Here is a 21627-nt window from a genome sequence, read left to right as displayed (position 1 = left end):
TCGGTAAGTTGGGGCAAAGGGCCTGTTTCCGTGTCGTATGACTATGACACTAAATGTCAAAAACTATAACCTTTAAAGGTCATCACAAGTGGAGTGACTATTATGCCTGGATACCATTAATATGTGATTAATATGTCTGGATGCCACCCAGGGCCAGTTTCCATGCTCAATGACTCTAAATGTCAAAACTGTAACCTTGAAAGGCCCCTACCAGGTGCAGTGATTAATTAGTCAGGAAGCCATTCCCAGATGTTTTATCATGCATATCTGGCCAGACACTAATACAGGCACTTGTAATATCCCCTGATGCATGCACAGGTCCCCTGGTACACTTGTAAACTCTCCAGACAACCCAATTTCTTCCCCAGGCATGACACTGTATTCCAGCCTGTTGACAACTGCAAGCCCAATGACTGACCTTGACCCTTCTGTTCCGATATCCTGCCTGCATCCTCCATTCCGATGTCTCAACCTCATTTGACCCAACACAACCTTCGATGTCTTGATGCCCCCTCCCTTTCTGTTGCTCCGTATCCTATACCTCCTTCACTTGACCCTGCAATCTACCTACGTTTCTCAACCTGCTCCACCGCAGTGGTGCATTTGAAGGAACAACCTTTTCAAATATACAAGGTCTTTGAGCTTACTGTGCATGATGCCTTCGGCCCTGTCCACAATAGAACTTTACAGCTGTAGACCAACAATAAAAATGTTATTGGCCTTTTATGTGCCACCTTTTCACCACGTCATTCCACATAGCACAGTACTCCTAGACCTCTTTTCATTTTAGATACTTGTCTTTATTAATTACTCATATATTGGAGTAGATTTGTTTTAATCAGAGTCAAGGAATGTTCAAATAATAACTTTAAATTGGTTAGGGAAAGCCATGCCTATAGAAAGTGATGCAGCAAACATCCAGTGAAAGAATGTGTCAATATGGCAGTTAGAGTTAGGACATTTGTTGAATCTTCTCAAAATATCTCGAAGCAGAGTTGATAACTTTGTTCCAGAAAGTATGTTTTATTATAATATTGTGTTTTATAGTGCCTCAGTGTAGCATTCAATGTAGGCTGAAGAAAGGCCTCGACCCAAAACATCACCCATTCCGTCTCTCCAGAGATGCTGCCTGACCCGCTGAGTTACTCCAGCATTTTGTGATACGTTCGATTTGTACCAGCATCTGCAGTTATTTTCCTATTCAATGCAGGCACGACAAAAAGTACCAAAGATTATTTGAAGTACATGGTATACAAATAGAGACACAAGGAACTGCAGATGCTGGAATCTTGAGCAAAGCACAAAGTACTGGAGTAACTCAGCAGGCCAGGCAGCATCTGTGGAGGGAATGGATATGTGACATTTTGGGTCAGGATCCTTCTTCAGACGCTAAAGTATGTAGAAGGATCCCGACCCAAAATGTCACCTATCCATTCCCACCAAACACGCTGCTTGACTCAAAGTTACTCCAGCATTTTGTGTTTTCGAATACAAATATATTCCTATGAGAAGAATGAAAACAAAAGCAAAGTCTAAGGTTATAATGATAAAAAAAACTTAAAATATTAAAATAATAGACAATAGACAATAGATGCAGGAGTAGGCCATTCAGCCCTTCGAGCCAGCACCGCCATTCAATGCGATCATGGCTGATCACTCTCAATCAGTACCCCGTTCCTGCCTTCTCCCCATACCCCCTCACTCCGCTATCCTTAAGAGCTCTATCCAGCTCTCTCTTGAAAGCATCCAACGAACTGGCCTCCACTGCCTTCTGAGGCAGAGAATTCCACACCTTCACCACTCTCTGACTGAAAAAGTTCTTCCTCATCTCCGTTCTAAATGGCCTACCCCTTATTCTTAAACTGTGGCGCCTTGTTCTGGACTCCCCCAACATTGGGAACATGTTTCCTGCCTCTACTGTGTCCAATCCCCTAATTATCTTATATGTTTCAATAAGATCCCCCCTCATCCTTCTAAATTCCAGTGTATACAAGCCCAATCGCTCCAGCCTTTCAACATACGACAGTCCCACCATTCCGGGAATTAACCTAGTGAACCTACGCTGCTAATGACAAGCTAAAGTTGTAGGGTGGTTTGTTCAGTTGTTTAGTGCATGGAATTTGACTGAAATCTGATCCAGAGACTTTCCACCATTTGACAAAGTTCAGAGCTGAGTACATTCATATCTAATCAGACCAAAAGGAGCTGTTACAAATAAAATGAAAGATGATTTTATTTGCAAGAATCTTCTTGCTTTCAAGAATGACAACATTTTTCCTTCTTTCTGCGATGATTTGTACACACTTCAATAATTTATTTGAAAGTGAAATCTGTCTTATTCACAAGTTGATACAATATCACCCTCCAGCAGCAGTTATGCCCATAGGCATGAATCAACTCTGTGATGGCTCTGACAGCATTCTGTTCTTTCAGTTCAAGCTAAAATCATTTATTGCATTTCTTGGACTGTATCAAGTGATGTATAATGGGACACTTCCCACTACTAAGCACAATCTATCATGTTTTTGGAATGTTTCAATAATTTGTAATGGTGGAAACTAATAATAACAGTGCTGCATTCAAACAGCAATGCACTGCAGGTTGACAGTGGAATATAAATTTTCTGGAGTGCTTATATTCACAGTCTACTTAATCAAAACAAATAAAGTATTTCCAGCATTGCCCTCAATAAATTACAATGTTGGCTCCTGATTCATGCTCTTGTATTAAACCACCTGTCTCCTGGGCGCAAGGCAATGGTGAATTTTTGAAGTGCGGACTGAATTCTAGAGACTAAACCAATGTGAAACTAGGTGACAGAATTCAATTAGTCCCCACAGAAAGTAGAGGAATAGTATGAGAGAATCTAAGAGAGCTATAACATTGATATGAATAGTTGCTGAGATAAGAGCTACAATTCATAATTCTGGAGCTGGATTTCTTTTACAGAATAGACCGAATGAGACATCTTTCACACATCCTTCCTCTCTTCCTTAAATCTTTCTTCCGAAATGTCATTAGTCAAGGTTATATCAACTTTGCACTGCTTTGTGACTAATCTGTATCACTCATGGAGTAAGTTTCTGCTTTTGGTATTATGGAATGATGAAAAATAAATTTGTGGCTGTGGCTTATTTTTTATTAAGGTTGAACAAAATTGTACTGATTAATAACTAAATACGTCAAGGTTGACAAAGCTAATGCTCTTCCTTCAGCTGAATGAATTATTTAAATATGTAATTTGCAAAAAGTATCAGTTAAGCTATTTTGTTGGTCTTCAATATTGATGAGTTGTGCATTTCCAAATTGGAGATGACTTTCACAGCTTCACATTTTATTTCTTTCAGTATCTTTTGGCACAGATGCATTCAAACAAAACGTGATCATGCAAGTTGACTAGGGTGGTAACAGTACACTGATTGGCTTTTTTCCTATGGATCTATTTGAAAGAATGACTTATGCTATTCAACATTGTATGAATAAGCGTAACAATCCGCAGAAATATTAATGGAATGGAGAATGAAGTTCATTTTAATGTATCTTGTCAATATAAAAATCTCCATGAAAAAACATATAAAACTGGAACGATTGCCCCGAATTGGTGACCACCATGGCAACATCATTGGTATCACAAAATGTTGGAGTAACTCGGCAGGTCAGGCAGCATCTCAGGAGAGAAGGAATGGGTGATGTTTCGGGTCGAGACCCTTCTTCAGACTCCTCAGGAGAGAAGGAATGGGTGACGTTTCGGCTCAGGAGAGAAGGAATGGGTGATGTTTCGTCCAGCATTTTTTGATACCTTCGATTTGTACCAGCATCTGCAGTTATTTTCCTACATTCCATGGCAACATCGTTTGTCCAGTCACTGACACCTGTTAGATTATATCATAACATGATGAGCGTTTGACGGCACTGGGACTCTGCTCGCTGGAGTTTAGAAGGATGAGGGTGGGCCTTACCTCCTCCTACTGAAACTCATTGAATAGTGAAAAGCCTGGATAGAGTGGATGGGGAGAGGATGTTTCCAATAGTGGGAGAGTCTAGGACCAGTGGTCATAGCCTCCGAATTAAAGGTCAATCCTATAGGAAGGAGATGAGTAGGAATTTATTTAGTCATAATCTGTGGAATTCATTGTCACAGAAGGCTGTGGAGGCCAAGTCAATTGGTATTTTTAAGGCAGAGATAGATAGATTCTTGATTAGTACTCGTGTCAGGGGTTATGGGGAAAAGGCAGGAGAATGGGGTTGAGGGAAAGATAGATCAGCCATGATTGAATGGCAGACTTGATGGGCCGAATGGCCGAATTCTGTTCCGAGAACTTATGAACTTATATCATTGGGCGAGGGACAGCAAAGGTACTTGTAACACCCACAATAGCCATCAAAGAATGCAAGAGTGATCGCTATCTAATCATCGCTCTCAAATCCCATCAAACTGGTTCCAAAACATCAGCATCAATAGTAGCCTTGCTGCAAGAAGTTCAACGTCAACGTTATCAAGATGTGCAAAGATAGCTTTGTGGACAAAGACAGCTTTTCTCAGGCACTCCAAATAAAGATAACCTGATAACTCCAAGTGTATAAAACACTGCATGCAAAGTGTTCATATGGACCCTTTGAGGTTTGAGGTTTGCCACAATTGGCACCTGTCAAACAATTCTTGGCTTCTCTACCAAGAAGAACTATAAATGGATTGATGCGAATGATCAGGAAATCAAGCCATTAAGTAGCTTCAAATATAAGGTGTTCCTAGATTGAAAACTCCACCATTATCTTCATGAAAAATCCTCAGCTTCACAAACATTTGAAAGTACAGATGGAGCAGGGAACCCACGACCTCAGAAACACATTGTGGATGGAAAGGACACAGGAGGTCAGCAACTCATTGAGCGCTGGGACATGTGCAGGCTAATCAGCGGTTTTAAAGTAATCTCTAGTCCTTAGACCCAAAGCTCCATCCCACAGAGAGATGATAATAGGGCTGAAATCATTCTGGAGAATAGAAAGGGAGATTCAAAGCCTGCTAGGAGGAACATTACAAAAATCGGCTCAAGCACAACTCTGTCCCTGATATGTGCACACTCGACCACATTGGAATTGGAACCTATCCAATTTCATGCACAAATCGACAATGTCATCATCTACAACTGGGCAGAAGAGGTTAATCCAAGGGTCCTTGGAAAAATGGTAATCATGGTCATCTTTAAGAAAAGTGACAAGCCTGCCTATGGTCACAACAGAGTGGTCTCCCTATTGTCTGACACAAAGCCATCACCAGGGTCTTCCTCAGCAGTCTCCTCCAAAGAACAACGGGCAAATCATAGTTTTGATTCTGTTCACTCAGAGATGCAGTGGACATGATCCTTACTGTGCAATAATTTAAAAAAAATGTAGAACCACTCAAGACACAAGGTCTTATTTTGATGTCACCAAAGTCTTTGACTCCAATAATCTGAAGGGACATTGGAACACCCCTTTCAAATATGGCTGGCCCTCAAAAATTCAATTCTATCTTATGTATGTTTCTTATATGCTACCTTGAAATATTACAAGAGGGTGGTTCTTGGACTTAACAACTTGTTTCTGCTAGCACCACTCTGGACTTAAACTAAGAGTCTGCACTGTGGTTTAGGAAACAGACACTGAAATGAGTTCATTGAGAAGCTTGTTAACAGCACCGTGGAAAATAAGGGCTACTTATTTTCTACACCCACCTCAGCAATGGCAGGCATGGATGATGAGAATCACCACCTCTTTCAGGTCTCAGCTTTTCAAGCACACATTCAAGTTATTTTTAAATATCACAGTAGTTTTTGTCCCACTCATCCTTTTGATCCAGATCCCAATCACCTTCTCAGTGAAAAAAATAATTTACTCTCCTCCGATCTTTCAAAGAAGTACTTTAAATCAATCCTCCTTTGGTTTATGACCCTTCTGCTAGGCCAAATAGTAATGCTCTTGACTATCCAGCTCCATCATTACTTTTTTCATCTCATTTTGTGTCCCCTTTACTTTACACTTTTTCAGAGAAATTAAATTTGCTGGTCCAGTCTTTCCACATTGCTTAAATTTAGCAGCTCTGGCAATGTCTAGTGCAATTCCATCTCAAAATTGCCTAATATTTTGAATGCTTTTCAAAATGCTCTTTCAACGTATCTGATGGACTGAATTGACTCTGGATGTAGTGATATTTGATCTGAAAAGGTAAAACACATTATTTGAATCAAATGCATGATGTACTGTTACGTGAAGGGAAAAATACACGATTAAACTACTAATATATTTTCCTGTTTAGTTGATCTGACGAAGATACAAAGTATTGCCAGTCGCATGATGTATGCTTTTAATTCCTGGAAATTGCGACTAAAATATTTTATATAGTTGTCATCAGAGTTTTATCTGTTATTTGTCACAAATGAAGCTATTGTAATTTAGACAAATTAATTAGCATTTTGCAATGAGTTGAGTTGAATAGCACTTTAAAATTTGAAAGAAAAGCAGTTTTTAGAAGTATTTCTCAACAGCTGAATTTGACTTTGGGAATAGCCTGTTTGACAGCCTGCAGATTTTCATTGCTATTGTTTACAGACTGAAGTCAACGAGGTTTTGGCAGGTGCTGATCTGATGTTGTTGAGCACATCATGAGTGGATCTACTTCTTCCTTGGATTGGTGGCTGACTTGCTCCAGTGCTGTGGGGTTTGAGGAGACCGATGGGGTCCATTTGGGAAGTACAAACTCTTCTAGGTCATCAGTAGCTGGAAGTGCCTGATGAGACAGAGTGGTGGGTGAGGTGCTCTTCTCCTTCCGCTATTTACGCTGAGTTTCTATGTGCTCCCAGTCCTCTCCACGTTCAACATCTTGATTGCTCCTTCTCTACTTTGAGAGGGCAAAGGATTCCCGGAGGTGAGTGGGATGACGCTTTCTTAATGAGTGTGGGGGTGGAATGTTACTGCTCGTAAACAGGAAGGTAGGGGTGGGGGTGGCCATCAAATGAGTAATGACCTGATTGAATAATTTGAGGGATGTCTGGCCTACGCCTCCAAATTTATACATTCGTACTTTCCTAACAGGTTGAATAAACAAAAAATGTTCTCAGTATCATGGGGAAAAAAAATCACAAAATATTAATGGATGCAACATTTTAACATTAATACACATCTAATATCAATAATCTGTATTTTTTTTTGTTTCTGCTTTTTTGTCCTCTTCTGTTCCCTGCTTGTGTTGTGGTTGTGAAAACTTCCTCAAATGTCAACTGCCTTCAGAAATTCTTCAGTAGTTTCTCAATATTCTGTTTCAACTACTCATGCAGTCTTCAATAAATAGGGAATTGTCCCTGTTCCATGTTACTTCCCTGACGCATATAAGGCTGCCTACATTGTACATGAGAACTTTGCTTTGCATGCTATCCAGTCAATCACACCATACATGATTACAAGCCAAGCACAAGTATAATAGTCAAAAGAGAAAAATAAACAGAGTGCAGATAGGGTGTTAGAGCGACAAAGGAAGTGCAGATCAAAATAAGTGCAAGGGCTGCAATACGGTAGGCTGGGAGAATGGAAATAAACTCTTAGAATTTATTATTATTACGATAACAGCAGGGAAGTTGCCGTTCCTGAATTGGGTGGCATGTACTTTCACATTTTTGTATCTTTTGCTCGACGGGAGACGGGAGCAGAGGGAATGATCATTGTGGAAGTTATCCTTGATTATGTTGGCTGCTTTTCTAAGGCAGCATGAAGTGCTGTTGGAGTCTATGAGGGGATTGCCGGGTTGTGTGATGGACTGGATTGCATTCACAACTCTGCAATTTCTTGCGGTCTTGGGCAGAGCATGTTGGCAGAACAAGATGCTATGCGCTTCAATAGGATGCTTTCTCTGGTTGAAGTTTGAGGGCCATGAATATGACTGCTGAGAATCAGAGAAGGGCTGCAGATTACCATTAATTTGAACTTCTACTTCTACTATGTGGACAAAAACACAGACCAAAACTGGAAAGTAGAGTTTTCAGATTTATGCAGCAAGAAGTCCTCCATACAAAGCAATCCTCCAAGTAAAGGAGTGTCAAACAGAGGGAAGGAACTTCAGAAAGGGTTGGCATTGTCTCATGATGTGTCAGCCATGACAATAAATTAGGTAAAAAAACATTGAAAGTCTTTAAATGGTTTCTGCAGTTAATACCTTCATGCCCTATCTCCTTTAATACCATTGTCTAACAATACGTAGCATTACATTTTACTAAGAACAATTAGATTTCCTGCCATTTCTCAGGGAGCAATCCCATTAGGTCATTACGACATTCCTTATTTCTCTGCACTCCTGTAAATTGTTCTCTCTTATGCATGCCCATCTACATTAATTTTGCCATTAACCTACACTAAGAAGGAGCATCGCAGAGGAATAATGCAGAGTAACCCAGCAATATTGTATATGCCTTTCATAAATGCATAGGGGAGCACATTAATCAGGCCATTCAATTGTGCTAACATTGTCGCCCATCACACACTGTCAGACACGTGGGCACAGTAGTTTATCCTCACAGATCACAGAGCTCCGTTTGATACTGACCCCAAGTGCTGAGTTTGGTCATTCTCCCTATGACTGCATGGGTTTCCTTCGCATCCCAAAGACAAAATGGTAGGTTAATAGGCTACTGTAAAGTACCATCTTAGTGTAGGTTAATGGCAAAATGAGTGCAAATGTGCATGCATAAGAGAGAACAAGTTACAGGAGTACTGGGAAATAAGAGGTAATGAACCCAGTGGGATTGCTCCCTGGGAAATGGCAGGGAAGCTAAGGACTAAATGGCTCCTTCTGTGTCATGTAATGTTGTAATGTATACAATATTTTATGAACTACAAACACCAAGCTTAATGATAGTACAAGGTGATGTTGGTTGTGGCTCTCAGAAATTGGCTGATGAAATAGATATTTAATTGTCAGTCATAATGTAAGGAAACAGGCCCTTCAGCCTAACCCGTCCGTGCTGACCATCTAAGCTGGTCCCATTTGCCTGCATTTTGCCCATATCACTCTAATCCTTTCCTATCCGTGTACCTGTCGAAGTGTATTTTTAATGCTGTTTTAGTACCTACCTCAACAACCTCCTCTGGCATATACCCACTATTATTTGAGTGAAAATGTTGTCCCTCAGATTCTGATTAAATCTTTTCTCTCTCATCTTAAACCTACGTCCACTGGCTTCCCGGAAGTGGTGGAGCTGCACTAGCAGCTGCGGCTCGCCTGCGGTCCGTTTGTCTTCTTCTTTCTTGTCTTATTTCTAATGTTAAATGCATGTTATAGTTTACTTTTAGTTGTGTATTATGTGGGAGGGGGGAACTTTTTTTCTTGTCTCTAGCTTGCCCAAGCTTTCCCCATAGCTCAGTCCCTCTAGTCCTGACAACATCCCCATACATCTTCACTGCACTCTTTCATATCTTCACTGAACATAGTACTCCAAATGTGGACTCATGTCAAAGTATCTTTTTAATGCTGGTGTAGTACCTGCCTCAACAACCTTGTACAACTGTAACACAGTGTCCCAACTTCTATACTTAATACCCCGACCGATGAAGGCCAATATACCTTTTTATCACCTTATCTACCTTTGGTGCCACTTTCAGAAAACAATCTACCTGAACGTCTAGATTCCTCTACAACAATCCCCAGGACCCAACCATTCAGTGTGCAAGTCCTGCCCTTGTTTGACTTCCAAAAATGCAACCACGCTATTTTGCAACCAACTCTATTAGTTATTTGGGCACCATATCTGAGGCAGGATGTGCTGGTGCTTGAGAGGGTCCTGAGGAGGTTTACGAGAATAATCTCAGGAATGAGTGGGCTAACATATGATGAGTGTTTGTTGGCGCTGGGCGCTGGAGTTTAGAAGGATGAGGGACCTCATTGAAACCTATCAAATAGTGAAACCTATCAAATTGGATAGAGTGGATGTGGAGAGAATGTTTCCAATAGTGGGAGAGTCTAGGACTGGAGGTCATAGCCTCAGAATTAAAGGACGTTCCTTTAGAAAGATGAGGAGGAATTTCTTTGGTCAGAAGGTGATGAATCTGTGGAATTCTTTGCCACAGATGGCTGTGGAGGCCGTCAATGGATATTTTAACGGCAGAGATAGATTCTTGATTAGTACAGGTGTCAAGAGATTATGGGGAGGAGGGGAATGGGGTTAGGAGGGAGCGATAGATCGGCCATGATTGAATGGCAGAGTAGACTTGATGGGCTGAATGGCTTAATTCTGCTCCTATCACTTATGACTTTATGATCTTATGAACTATCCCTCAGATCAGTTACTCAGCTGATCGAGAGCCTTCTGTAGTTTTTGAGAACCATTTTGATACAGATTTGCACACTTTGTTTTTGTAACTTTCCTTATTCCATTTTTTTTTCTTACACTAGTTGGAAATTGGAGGGGGTCAAGAATATTTTTATCACCAGCATCACTGGAAAGAGAGCACTCCAATTCCTGAATCTGCATGGAGAAACTATGGGAGAAACTATGATGTGTACAACTGGTATCAGTATTCAATGTTAAAATTTTATCTCTGTTCTTCCTCACTGACCACACAAAGCACTACAATGCAGTTTGAATGGAGGACATCTTTGGCAATATACTAAAATTTGTTTGTTATCTGATCTGAATGCCCAAAATGAGAAGGTGGCAGAGGTTAACCATGTACAATCATCTTGCAGCATTTCTGTTCAATGATAACAGCACCAATATAACCACTCTGGGGAATTTGATGGAAAAGTGTTTAAAGGGCATACCAATTTAGCTCTAAATTTAATGCATTTTGCAAGAATTCTGCATTCACAGGTTCTAGGAGTAGAATTAGGCCATTCGACCCATTGAGTCTACTCCGCAATTCAATCATGACTGATCTCTGCCTCCTAATCCCATTTTCATGCCTTCTCCCCATAGCCCTTGACACCCACTCTAATCAAGAATTTGTCTATCTCTGCCTTAAAAATATCAACTGACTTGTCCTCCACAGCCCTCTTTGGCAATGAGTTCCACTGATTAAATACCCTCAGACTAATAAAGTTCCTCCTCACCACCTTTCTAAAAGTGCATTGAAGGGGCCCGACCTGAAAAGTTGTCTTTCTGTTTCCTTCCAAAAATGCTGTCTGACCCACTGAGTTCCTCCTGCAGTTTGTGTTTCACTCAAGAATTGTGCATTCATGAGGTCAGACATAAAATAAGACCCAACTATCTCACATGTACAACTGCAGATCTCTGGCACATGACTTGCAATTTTGTGTGGTTTATGAACACAGATGCTTTTGATTAGTAAAGGTCAAATCAGTTATTTCTGGCTGCTGGTCTGCTGACTTTCTGTTATTTTATAGTAATTTTCGAGAGCTGGTGTAACATTCTGTAGATTGTACTTGTTGGAGCTTACAAGTCAGTGCCGGCTGGTTCACTGACAACGTATAATGTTGTGCGCCGATGAGCAAAGGAACCTTGACAGTCAGAACTAAACATTTCAACTCATTGATCTTACCTTGCATTTTAGCAGTGTCAACAGTTATGCTTTTGACAGGAAGTATGTGGGAGGATATTGAATGTTGCTTTCCTCACTGCATTCCTCCACAACTACTTACTTTCAATATATTCTTGAGCAAACACTTTGTTGAGGAAAAGTTGCTGGGGTTCTCTTGATACCATCGATGCCTAACGGTTGCTTGACAGGATGTTGCTTGGATGGATTCTGCACAGATTAAATTGTTCAAAACCTGGTAGAGGAAGTTAAATATAAGCAGAACCAGCAGATAATCCACATGAGATAAACACATTGACTACATTCATTATTATTTTAACAGTTCGGAATATTGGATGCTGCTTCTAGCTTCCATTGCCATGGGAGAGCTGTCATCACCTGCTGTTATTTTTGGACCTGAGTGAACAGTCCTTCAATCAATTCTGGAATAACAGTAGACTGTAAGTACATTTTCCAAGTAAGATTTATACAATATTTTTGAGTTCCCCGGCAACAGGTGATAACTAGTCACTTGAATTATTCAAAATTAAGTCTGAAGTGTCAGTCTTCAATACACATGCAGTAAATAAAGTTGATGTAGTTGGCATTTCATTTATGTTGATTTCATATATTGAAACCATTTATTCACAAAATGCTGGAATAACTCAGCAGGTTAGGCAGCATCTCAGGAGAGAAGGAATGGGCAACGTTTCGGGTCGAGACCCTTCTTCAGACTCATACACTATATTGAAACCAGATTGTTTTCAGTATGCTTTTAATGCAACGGATTCTAAGCATGCTGATAATTTGCACGTGTGGTTTTTGAATATGAAATGTGCATCATATTATTTCCAGGTAAGGAAGATAAAATCATATTACCTGGAAATATTAACATGGGCATCATGTGACCTGAAGTGATAATGTTATTGTCATCCATTTAAAAAAGTTTATTAGGACTAATATCGAGAATAGAAAATGTAGGAATAAGTTGAAAACATAGTACTTTTAAAATAAGATCAAAAATGCTCAACAGGTGAGGCAGGGAGAAACAGTTAACATTGCATGTCCATGACTGTCATAAATGGAAAAGAGAGGGAAAACAGGTTGGTTTTTGACAGCAGAGAAGATGAGAGAGGAGGACGGTTGAATAAAGAAAAAATCTCTGATAGCGTGATACTGTAATGTAGCAGTTAAGGAGCAGTTAAAATCAGCTAATTGACTTTACTTGAAAAGTCAACCTTGGAGATAAAAAACACTAATCCTGAGGACTGATATCAGCTGGTGTCATTTGCATTATCTCACCCGCCAGTCTTCTATATATTTTACAAAAGAAACTGTAACAAATTTTCAAATTGCACTTAGTTCAGTTTAGAGATACAGCGCGGATACAGGCACTTCGCAATTCCAAACTGCAATGTTTTGAACCACATGTGTGTATTTTGGCAATACCTAATGAGTTAATGTGAAGAACTCCGGCACAAGGTTCTTATGCTGCCAGGAACGGCAGTGAAGGCAGATACAAAAGTGGCAGCTATGAGGTTTAAACTCCACTATAGATATGCAGGGAATGAAGGGAATTTTGTGCAGACGGAGAAGATTAGTTAAACTTGGCATCATGTTTGACACGGACATTGTGGTCCAAAGGGCCGATTTCTGGGCTGTACTGTTGCATGCTCTAAGGTGAATTGGAAGACTATTAGCCCTTAACACCCTTTCCTTTATCGTTCAAGCCGTAAAATGTAAAAGCAGGAAGTTTATGCTGGAACTGTATTTTTTAAAATAATTCACAACCAGGAGAATGCATACATTCAGGTCAACAAAGTAAGTGAGGCAGTGATTCCACCTTACTTGTGGTTACATGTGTTAATGAGGAATGGCTTCCCATTTCAGAGTGTTAAATATTTGCATGAGGTGTGCGTCAGGAATCCTGCACAGATGACCCCAGAATAGGTTACTTTAGCGTTGCACTTCACATCCGTTTGGATTTCTAGGCCTAGATGTCCAGCAATGCAAACAATGGTCAAGGATTAAACCAAACGAGTGTATTCTGCAAATCTGAGACAGCAAAACAGAAAATACAAGAAATACTTCGCAATACAAACAGAATCCGCGTGGATCATCACAGTTCAGTTGTTTCCAAAAAAATCTGTTTTTTTCACATCAAAGGTCATTTATATTTACATACCCTGTCATTAAGAAACGTTTCCTTCTTTCTCATGAGGTACAGAGATCTATATTACAGTGTTGTCACTAAGGGCAGCAGCTCCACAAAATATACAAAACATTAATTTTGCTCTTTTCTACAAATTACAAATTTGTGATTCTACAAATTGGTCAAAATTCAAACTCTTGGTAAAATGAAGATGTTGATCGCGATAATAAACCAATGGAAAAAAAATTTGACTGCGATGTGCTTAGTATTATTTGCTCACATCCTGTTGGATCACACCACCGCATTAGCTTTGACCACAGCAATTTTGGTGCTAATAATTCATACTTTCAAAACATCTGATGGAAATGGACAAAACTAGTCGAGAAGTGTCCTGTAGAAACTACAGCTGCTAGTTTACAAAAACAGACAGCAAGTGCTGGTGTAAGTCAGTGGGCCAAGCAGCATCTCTGGAGAACATGGACAGGTGCGTTTCGGGTCAGGACCCTTCTTCAGACTGGCGAAATGTCACCTGTCCATGTTGTCGAGAGATGATGTCTAACCGCTGAGTTACTCCAGCACTTTGTATCTTTTTTTCTCGAAGTGTCTTGCTCCATTTTCACTATCTAGGCTCTGATATTTATATATGCAGTTTTATCACTAAATACATCTAAGTTGCTGTGAATGCAGCTTCCCACCTCGAATACCATCTCCACATGTAAGCCAGAATTTTATTTATATCTCACACTGAGTAACTTGTGACGAAGTAATAAAAGTATCATTAAGCCCAAGCTCCCCAAACTAAAGCAAAAAAATGCATACGTGGTAAGAGGCTGGATTTATAATATGTAAATTTGAAATACTGCAATCCCTTTAGAGCTCTCCTCAGGGTTGGTATGAGAGTGGAAGTGGAGTCTCATTAATATGTGTCAATTAGTTACAAATCCCAGCTGATGAGAGAAACCATTACCCAATTTTAAGGTCACCTCCTATGTCTCTCCAGCATTTTCCAGGTTTGATTGCCACTATTGAGTTGCCCCTCAGATGAGTAAATCTTAAAAATGCTCCAATGGATTATAAATGGACAGATGTATCACAGATACTCTCTCTTGGGAGAGTCCAGGGTCTTTCGTGCCCACAATCAATTTTCATGTGTTTCCTTAGGAAGTCAAAATAATATGGGTAGGATAGGGGTTTCGGATCATCTCTCCTGATTGGCCATCATGCCCTTGTTGCCGTTTACAAGCATAGGGTAGGAAAGAAAAATTAAAATAACAAGGCAGTGGAGGTGTTGCCATGTTTGCAAGAGAGAATAATCTCTCTGGTTCAACTACTCAAGAATATGCCTGAAGCTTTAGGCCAAAAAAGCCTTTTCAACTCTGCCCGACATGAAACACGGGGAGAAGAATAAAATAGGTACTGAGAAGATGGGTAACTATATACATGCTGAAAACAGAACCAATATGAAACAACCAGACATTTACATTCAAAAATCTTTATGTTTAATTGTTCCTGTATCATCCAGAGAAATTGTGTTTAAATTGATTTTATAATATTCATATTATGGTTGTTTCTAGTTAGGAAAATGTATCATCGAATCTTGTTTGAGTTTCAATTTTTCCTAAAGACAGCGCATTAGGCACTGAAACATTCTACCATGTACACACTGACACACAGCAATACCAGTCTAAGTATCTTTATGATTATAATATGCACACAAATTCTAGTGCTTTCCTCGTAATGCAACAAATATGATTGTACAGATGAGAAACATGAATATTTACTCCATCAGGGCTGCCACTAATTTTCACTGCCCTTTAAAGACTGTTACATAATTCAAGTAACTTTATTTTTTCAGTCAAATTGTCATAATCAGGTTTAGATTAGAAAATCTGGAATTCTTTAGTAATGGCTAATCAAAAGTAAAAGGTGCCACTATGGTGGATGACATTCAATTATCCCAGAATTATTCAAAAGCACAGGGCTTCTCTGATTATCTTAGGAAACAGCATCTATTCAGCTAGCCAGCAAAAATAATGTCCTTGCCGTCAGTGGGTCTTTGAAACTAACTCCATAATTGCTTATCAAAATATTATGATGATAAAGCATTATGGAGATGCATTATTACTATCTCCCATGAGGTGGTGAAAATGATAACACAAAGGAGCAAAAGTGAATCCAAGAAAGTAGGCAAAGTGCTGGAGTAACTCTGAAGAACATGGTTCGGTGACCTTTTGGGTCAGGACCCTTCTTCAGACTGATTGTATGGTGGGGTGGGGTGTGGAGGGGGGGAGAAGAAAGCATGTCCAATCCAACCAGGATGGTCACATTATGTCTTGTGAGAGCTGTTTGAAAGAACTACAAATTTGAACCCCATCCCTGCTTTTTTCCAGCAGTCTGGCAATATTTTCCACTTCAAGTTCAATTGCCTTACTGAATTGTGGCAGCTTGCTGCATAAACACTTTTTCTTTATACTTTCTCTGTTTATTTTGCCAATTACCTTTTGTCCTCTGCCTATCCAGTTTCTCCTTAATTACTGTCAAATCCTCACTTTGAACAACTTTCATATCTCTCCTTAACCTTCACAGCTACAAGCATAATCTTATTTTCTCTTGTCTAAGCCTTTAATTCCTGTTTCTTTTCTTGAGTTGCATCTGCAAGAAATCAGAAATGTGCAGTTCCATATTCAATGGCAGGCATACGAACTGCAGAAGAGGGCAAACTCAGTTTTGGTTCTGATTCTCCCTCTGGACCTGTGTCCTTCCTATGCTTCATGCCTGCATCTTTCAGAGTAAAAACAACTTAGGAATGGTGCTGGATGGCACATCTATTCATAGAAATATGGTCCAGCTTGAAGCCAACCAGTATAATTGTCTCTTTCAGGTAGAAAATCGCTGTCTGCAGATCCATATTTGAAAAAAGAAAATTGGTGAGTGAATAAAGGGGGGCTGTTCCACTATTGCTGTTTTCTATCCACAACCCCTGAAATTCTTCCCCTAATCTCCAAGAAAAAAAATTGGGAAGTTTGAGTTGTGTGAAAATAAACTTGAATAAATGAAAACTCTATTTACTTCCCCACAGATTTGTAAAGACAGTGCGGTAAAGACTCCAGAACTCATGATTAAAACAGGACATTAGCCTGCAAGGATGAAGGATTCCTCACAGCTGGATGCCGTGTGTCGCTTCTTTGCAGCTTGAAATTAATCCCAGGCCAATTGTGTGTCTTGAGGAAGGCACCATTCATTTGTGGGATAAGATGGGTATTTGTTTTTAACTGGACGAAATAGAACATTCTTAATATTTTCAAGTAAAATAAATCATTGTGTGATTAACTAATTCCAAGAACAAGAATTGATGAGAGTGGTGCTTAGTCTGAAATGTTATAAATTGACCACATTCAGCAATTCTGACATTTTCTCTCATAGGTAATCTTTTTCTGGCTCATCTCAATATTCTCATTGAGCTGCACCATTCAATCCATCCAGGTACATGAATCTTCATCTGACAGAAACAAATTTGGATGTACTCCTAGCTTTTGGGATCACGACAGCCTTAGTTGAGAAATGTCAGCGTATTGGTATGAAGCTATTTTTGTGTTTGATCCACTGGGTTCATTTCAGTTGCAAAACTGGCACAAATCACAGTAGAAAGATCGGGCCATAGTGCAGGTGAATTTCTTGTGAACAGGAAAAATGTTGGAATTTGTATGATATTGGAATGTGAAATCTCTTCAGTCCATTCTCCGCCCTTAAATATTTCTACACAAATTTCTTGGTGCTTTTAGACCCCTCTTTCAACTCCTTCCCAGGTTGTCATTGACCTCATTGTCATCAGTCACTGGCATCTCAGCTCCCGCTTCCCTGCTTTTATTCTGATCTGGCACTGTGGTAATTTAAGGGCCAAAACCGCCTAAATAGCTGACGTCCCAGATCGGAATAATTTTTGAAGGATGATATCTGCAAATATTGCAGGTGTTGTTAAAATAATTTGTTTTTGCTTTTGCACATTTGCATTTATTGCTAACTGCTTTTCCCATTGTCTGCTCTTATGCTGCCAGATTATGAGACAACTCCCATCTTCTGTCTCCCATCACCAAACTCACGACTTGTGGTCAGGACTTCTCGGAAGCATAAATACAATTCCCTCTGAACTGCAGCAGTGCCATGAGATGGAGCAAAGAGGGCAACAATAAATTATTTTGAGAAGCATTAAAAGCACAATGCAATATCTGCTGTAGAATAAGGTCTATGGTTCGCATTACACACTTTCTCCTCAAATTAAAATGATGCAATATTCCATGAAAACACTGCTCTACCATAGCAACCTGAAGTGTCAATTCTGTTTCTCGTTTCACAGATGCTGCACTACCTGCTGGGTATATCCAGCATACTTTGTTTTTGTAAGCCTTTACTGACCTGTTTTATTCGCGGTGGTGTGGTGGCTGGCTTGATGAGGGCTCCAATTTACTATCTTAGCAGCCCAAATCCTCTCTAACCACTCTTTTTTTGTCCATTCCCAATCATCATCAAAGTAAAGAAATCAGCTATGTTAAGTGTGCACTTCTCTGTTTGTCTCAATCAGTAATGAGTGTAAGTGTACATTCCATTTTACTTTAATCAACCTGTTCTTTCTTTAAACTGCCTTCCACATGAACCCTGTGTTTTTATTATCTATTCTCTTGTTTACTCAAGAGACAGGATCACTGGAAGCGGTCGGCTGCTCATACAGAAGATGTGCACGTCAGATGTCTCTCATCTCATGCCAGTTGTAATGATGTGAGGAATCAGTTTCGGGACTACTCTCTGCTACTGTCCTTGAAAATGGTAACCCTGGGTGACTTGTCCTATTTTCCTATTTCTGCTTCCGTGCTCATTTCAGTGTTGAATCTATGCAAATTGATGAATACCCTGGGATTAAAGAGACAGTAAAATGGTTGGAAGGTGGTGTCTATTGGGTCAAAGTACAAGTGCTCAGTCAGCAAGATGATGCAAACAAGACAGCAACAAAAGCAGAGAACCTGCCTGTGCATCTCATTGCCTTCTCTGTAAGGATTGAAAAGAACTGTGGTAAGCGTTGAGAACCAATTGGTCCTGCAAAAAAAAAAACTAGTAGTTGAACATATTGTGCCAAGTTGCTTGGAAAAAGTCAAAGAGGAGGTGGGGGTGGGGTTGGTGATGAGTTGATATGAGTCTGAAATGGGAAAGATGAATCAGTGGAAAGGTTGTAAGGTTTCCATTGCAATTGCTGGGACAGGAACTGGGAGTCTAAGATTGTAAACCAACACTGCACCTCAGCAAATAAAGCAGCCATGTAAAGAGTCATAAAAATAAAGTATGCCGGAAGTATTCAGTAAGCAGCACAGCATATATGAAGAGAGAAACAAGATTAACATTCAAGGTCAGTGATCTTCCATCAGATTTCTGGCACCTGCAGATTCCTGCTTTTATATTTCTGCAAAGGCTTAGTTGAGATGTTATTTTAAGAGGTTGATGGGTCCTTTATATTTTATCTAAATATCATCAACGTTTAGATAATAAAGTGGGTTTTCACCCACTTTAGATGATGGGTGCCAAAAGTGGGTCAGCAGGAAACAGAAGAGAAAAGATTTCTTCCTTATCTGGTTGAGGATGTGTCGATGTTGTGGAACTATTCTGCAGTTCTGAGTTAAAGAATTGGTGGTCAAAGAGAATGCCACCTCCATTGAGATAGTGAGAGTGATAATTTTGTGTGAAATTATAACATTAAATTCTTGGGACCTATTTAATCTTCTTACATTGACCCCATCCACTGCCCCCAGACAATTTGAAGATCTAAATGTGTTTAAGTGTACATTCTGGTCTCAGGCTGGGAGCCAGAATCTGGTGCCTTCTTTATGATATAAACAGAGATTATTCTGTTTAAGAATGATGAAAATTTTCCTAAAACGGAGAATAAAACTAATTGGGAGCATCTCTGAGGAACCAAATACGAATCTGTTATTATCTGTTGCTTGATCATAACTTGGTTTTATAGGTTGCATATTAGTTTTGAAATAGTTCAAATCCTTATGCTCACTTTATATTTATCCCACCGTAACAGAAATGCAAGATCCTGAATCACTCTCCCTAACGCCTAGTGTTTGTAAGTAGATCTTCACTACACCCATGCCTCTTTTAATAGTGTAATCAGGAGAGCTACTTCAACACTGGAAAGTGGGATTTAGGAAGAGTTGCAAATTGTTAAAAACTCTAACAAGAACCTCCTTCAAAAACTGCACAAAGCATTAAAACAGTAAGCAGAAACAGTAAGTGGTAAAATATATGATTTGACCACAATGGCTTCACAATGTACAGAAAGACGAAATAGTGCTAACAATGTGTTTGTGGTTTGTAAAAAAAAAAGTCAAAGTTAAAATCATAATATGATTTAGAATATTTGGGTGGAAACCTTTTTTTAACTGAACTTTTTAAATGTGTTAATTTAATTTTTTTAAACTATTAACTTCAAGGATGCTTTAAGGATCCGGTAACCTGTGCTTTTGCTTAAATAAGACTTGTGCTTTTTACTTCATTCACATTACCTTCTTTATCTCCTTGTTTCTCCGACTGAAATCAAATGTAGGAATCGCACAAAACATTTTGCCCAAGTAAATTTAGCAAATGCAAGCGACTTATATAACAGGATCAGTATATAAAGATCTTTGGTACCAGCAGAAAGGGCACCTTTAACAAGTTACAGTTCACATTCAGCACATTACATAAGACAGCTTCTTCACATTCTTTGAGCTATAAATCTACTGACGACGATGGGCAGAGAGGTGCTATCAGTCCTTTAGTCCACTCGTGCCCTTTTAATTCTTACAGCAGATGTTACCCTCAGCTGATTCACATAGGTAGGTAAGAAAAATGTCTCTTCAAACTGTGGCTCAGTTACAATTATTATACACATGTAGCACTTTGGCATTGATTGCTTGCTGAGACAGCTGCTCAAGACAAATACTGACCTCTAGTTAACACCAAGCCCCATTTTGTTCTCAGGCCATCTGAGGCTCCAATGAATGCAGGGCCCCGCTAGCAACGACAGATCTCACAGACCTGAACCATTCTGTCAATCAATATTCAATCATTGTTAACACATCATTGCTTGCTCTTTGCTACAAGCAGTGAGACTATATTTCAATCTGAAGCTGTAAACATAGTTGGCCGTTGAGCATTTCACAGCATTGCTGTAATTATCACTGAGGAATTATACATAAAATGTACAATGTGCAAACCTCGCACCAACTTTCTTCGGAGCTGTGACTTCTAGGGTTGGCTGCACTTCCCTGTTGTTAACTTCAAAGCTCCTTTGTCATGTAAAGATTTTAACGTTTTGAACTCCAGTGGCATTCGGTGTGGCCCAGCATGAGAAAAGTATCTGTATTTTAAATTGTCGTAGTAGTGGTATTTAACCAGGGAACCTTTTGCATCTTTTGGGAAGGGCCAGTATCCATAAAGGTGAATCTCATCACAAAACCGAGTTGCAAGTGTGTACATCAGTAGGCCTGTGCTTGGTCGTTTGATATAAACCTTGTTTGTCAGCCAGTATCTGCAAGAAAATGTACAGACACATCAAAAGTGAAGTTTGCAATAGCCTTCATTTTACAATTTCCCAGATGTCAGAAGGAACATAGCTAACATATATTAAATATTGTGCAAGGGTGAAGGACATGACTCCACCTAGCCAAGTAGGATGATCACAAAACATAACACAACGCAATCTAAATCTTACCAGTTTTTGCCTGGCTTTATACAACAACTGGTAGCGAGAGGTAGCGGGAAGGGCGGCACGGTGGCGCAGAGGTAGAGTTGCTGCCTCACAACCCAGATTTGATCCTGACCACGGGTGCTGTCTGTATGGAGTTTGTATCTCCTCCCCGTGACCACGTGGGTTTTCTTTGAGATCTTTGATTTCCTCCCACACTCCAAAGACTTACAGATTTGTAGGTTAATTGGCTCAG

General features: G+C 39.7%; 1 protein-coding gene across 1 annotated transcript in view; it reads right to left on the bottom strand.

The window, feature by feature from the left end:
- Positions 1 to 13526: 13526 nt before the first annotated feature.
- The window catches only part of st8sia4 (ST8 alpha-N-acetyl-neuraminide alpha-2,8-sialyltransferase 4), a 64000-nt gene continuing 55899 nt past the window's right edge, over positions 13527 to 21627 (bottom strand). The window contains exon 5 of the mRNA XM_078396432.1: positions 13527 to 21215. Within this exon, the coding sequence (XP_078252558.1) occupies positions 20933 to 21215 (283 nt within the window). The 3' untranslated portion in view covers positions 13527 to 20932. The remainder of the gene's footprint in view (positions 21216 to 21627) is intronic.

The sequence above is a fragment of the Rhinoraja longicauda genome, chromosome 3 (assembly GCF_053455715.1).
Source record: "Rhinoraja longicauda isolate Sanriku21f chromosome 3, sRhiLon1.1, whole genome shotgun sequence".
Classification (NCBI taxonomy): Eukaryota; Metazoa; Chordata; class Chondrichthyes; order Rajiformes; family Arhynchobatidae; genus Rhinoraja; species Rhinoraja longicauda.
This window is presented reverse-complemented; position numbering and strand designations above follow the sequence as displayed.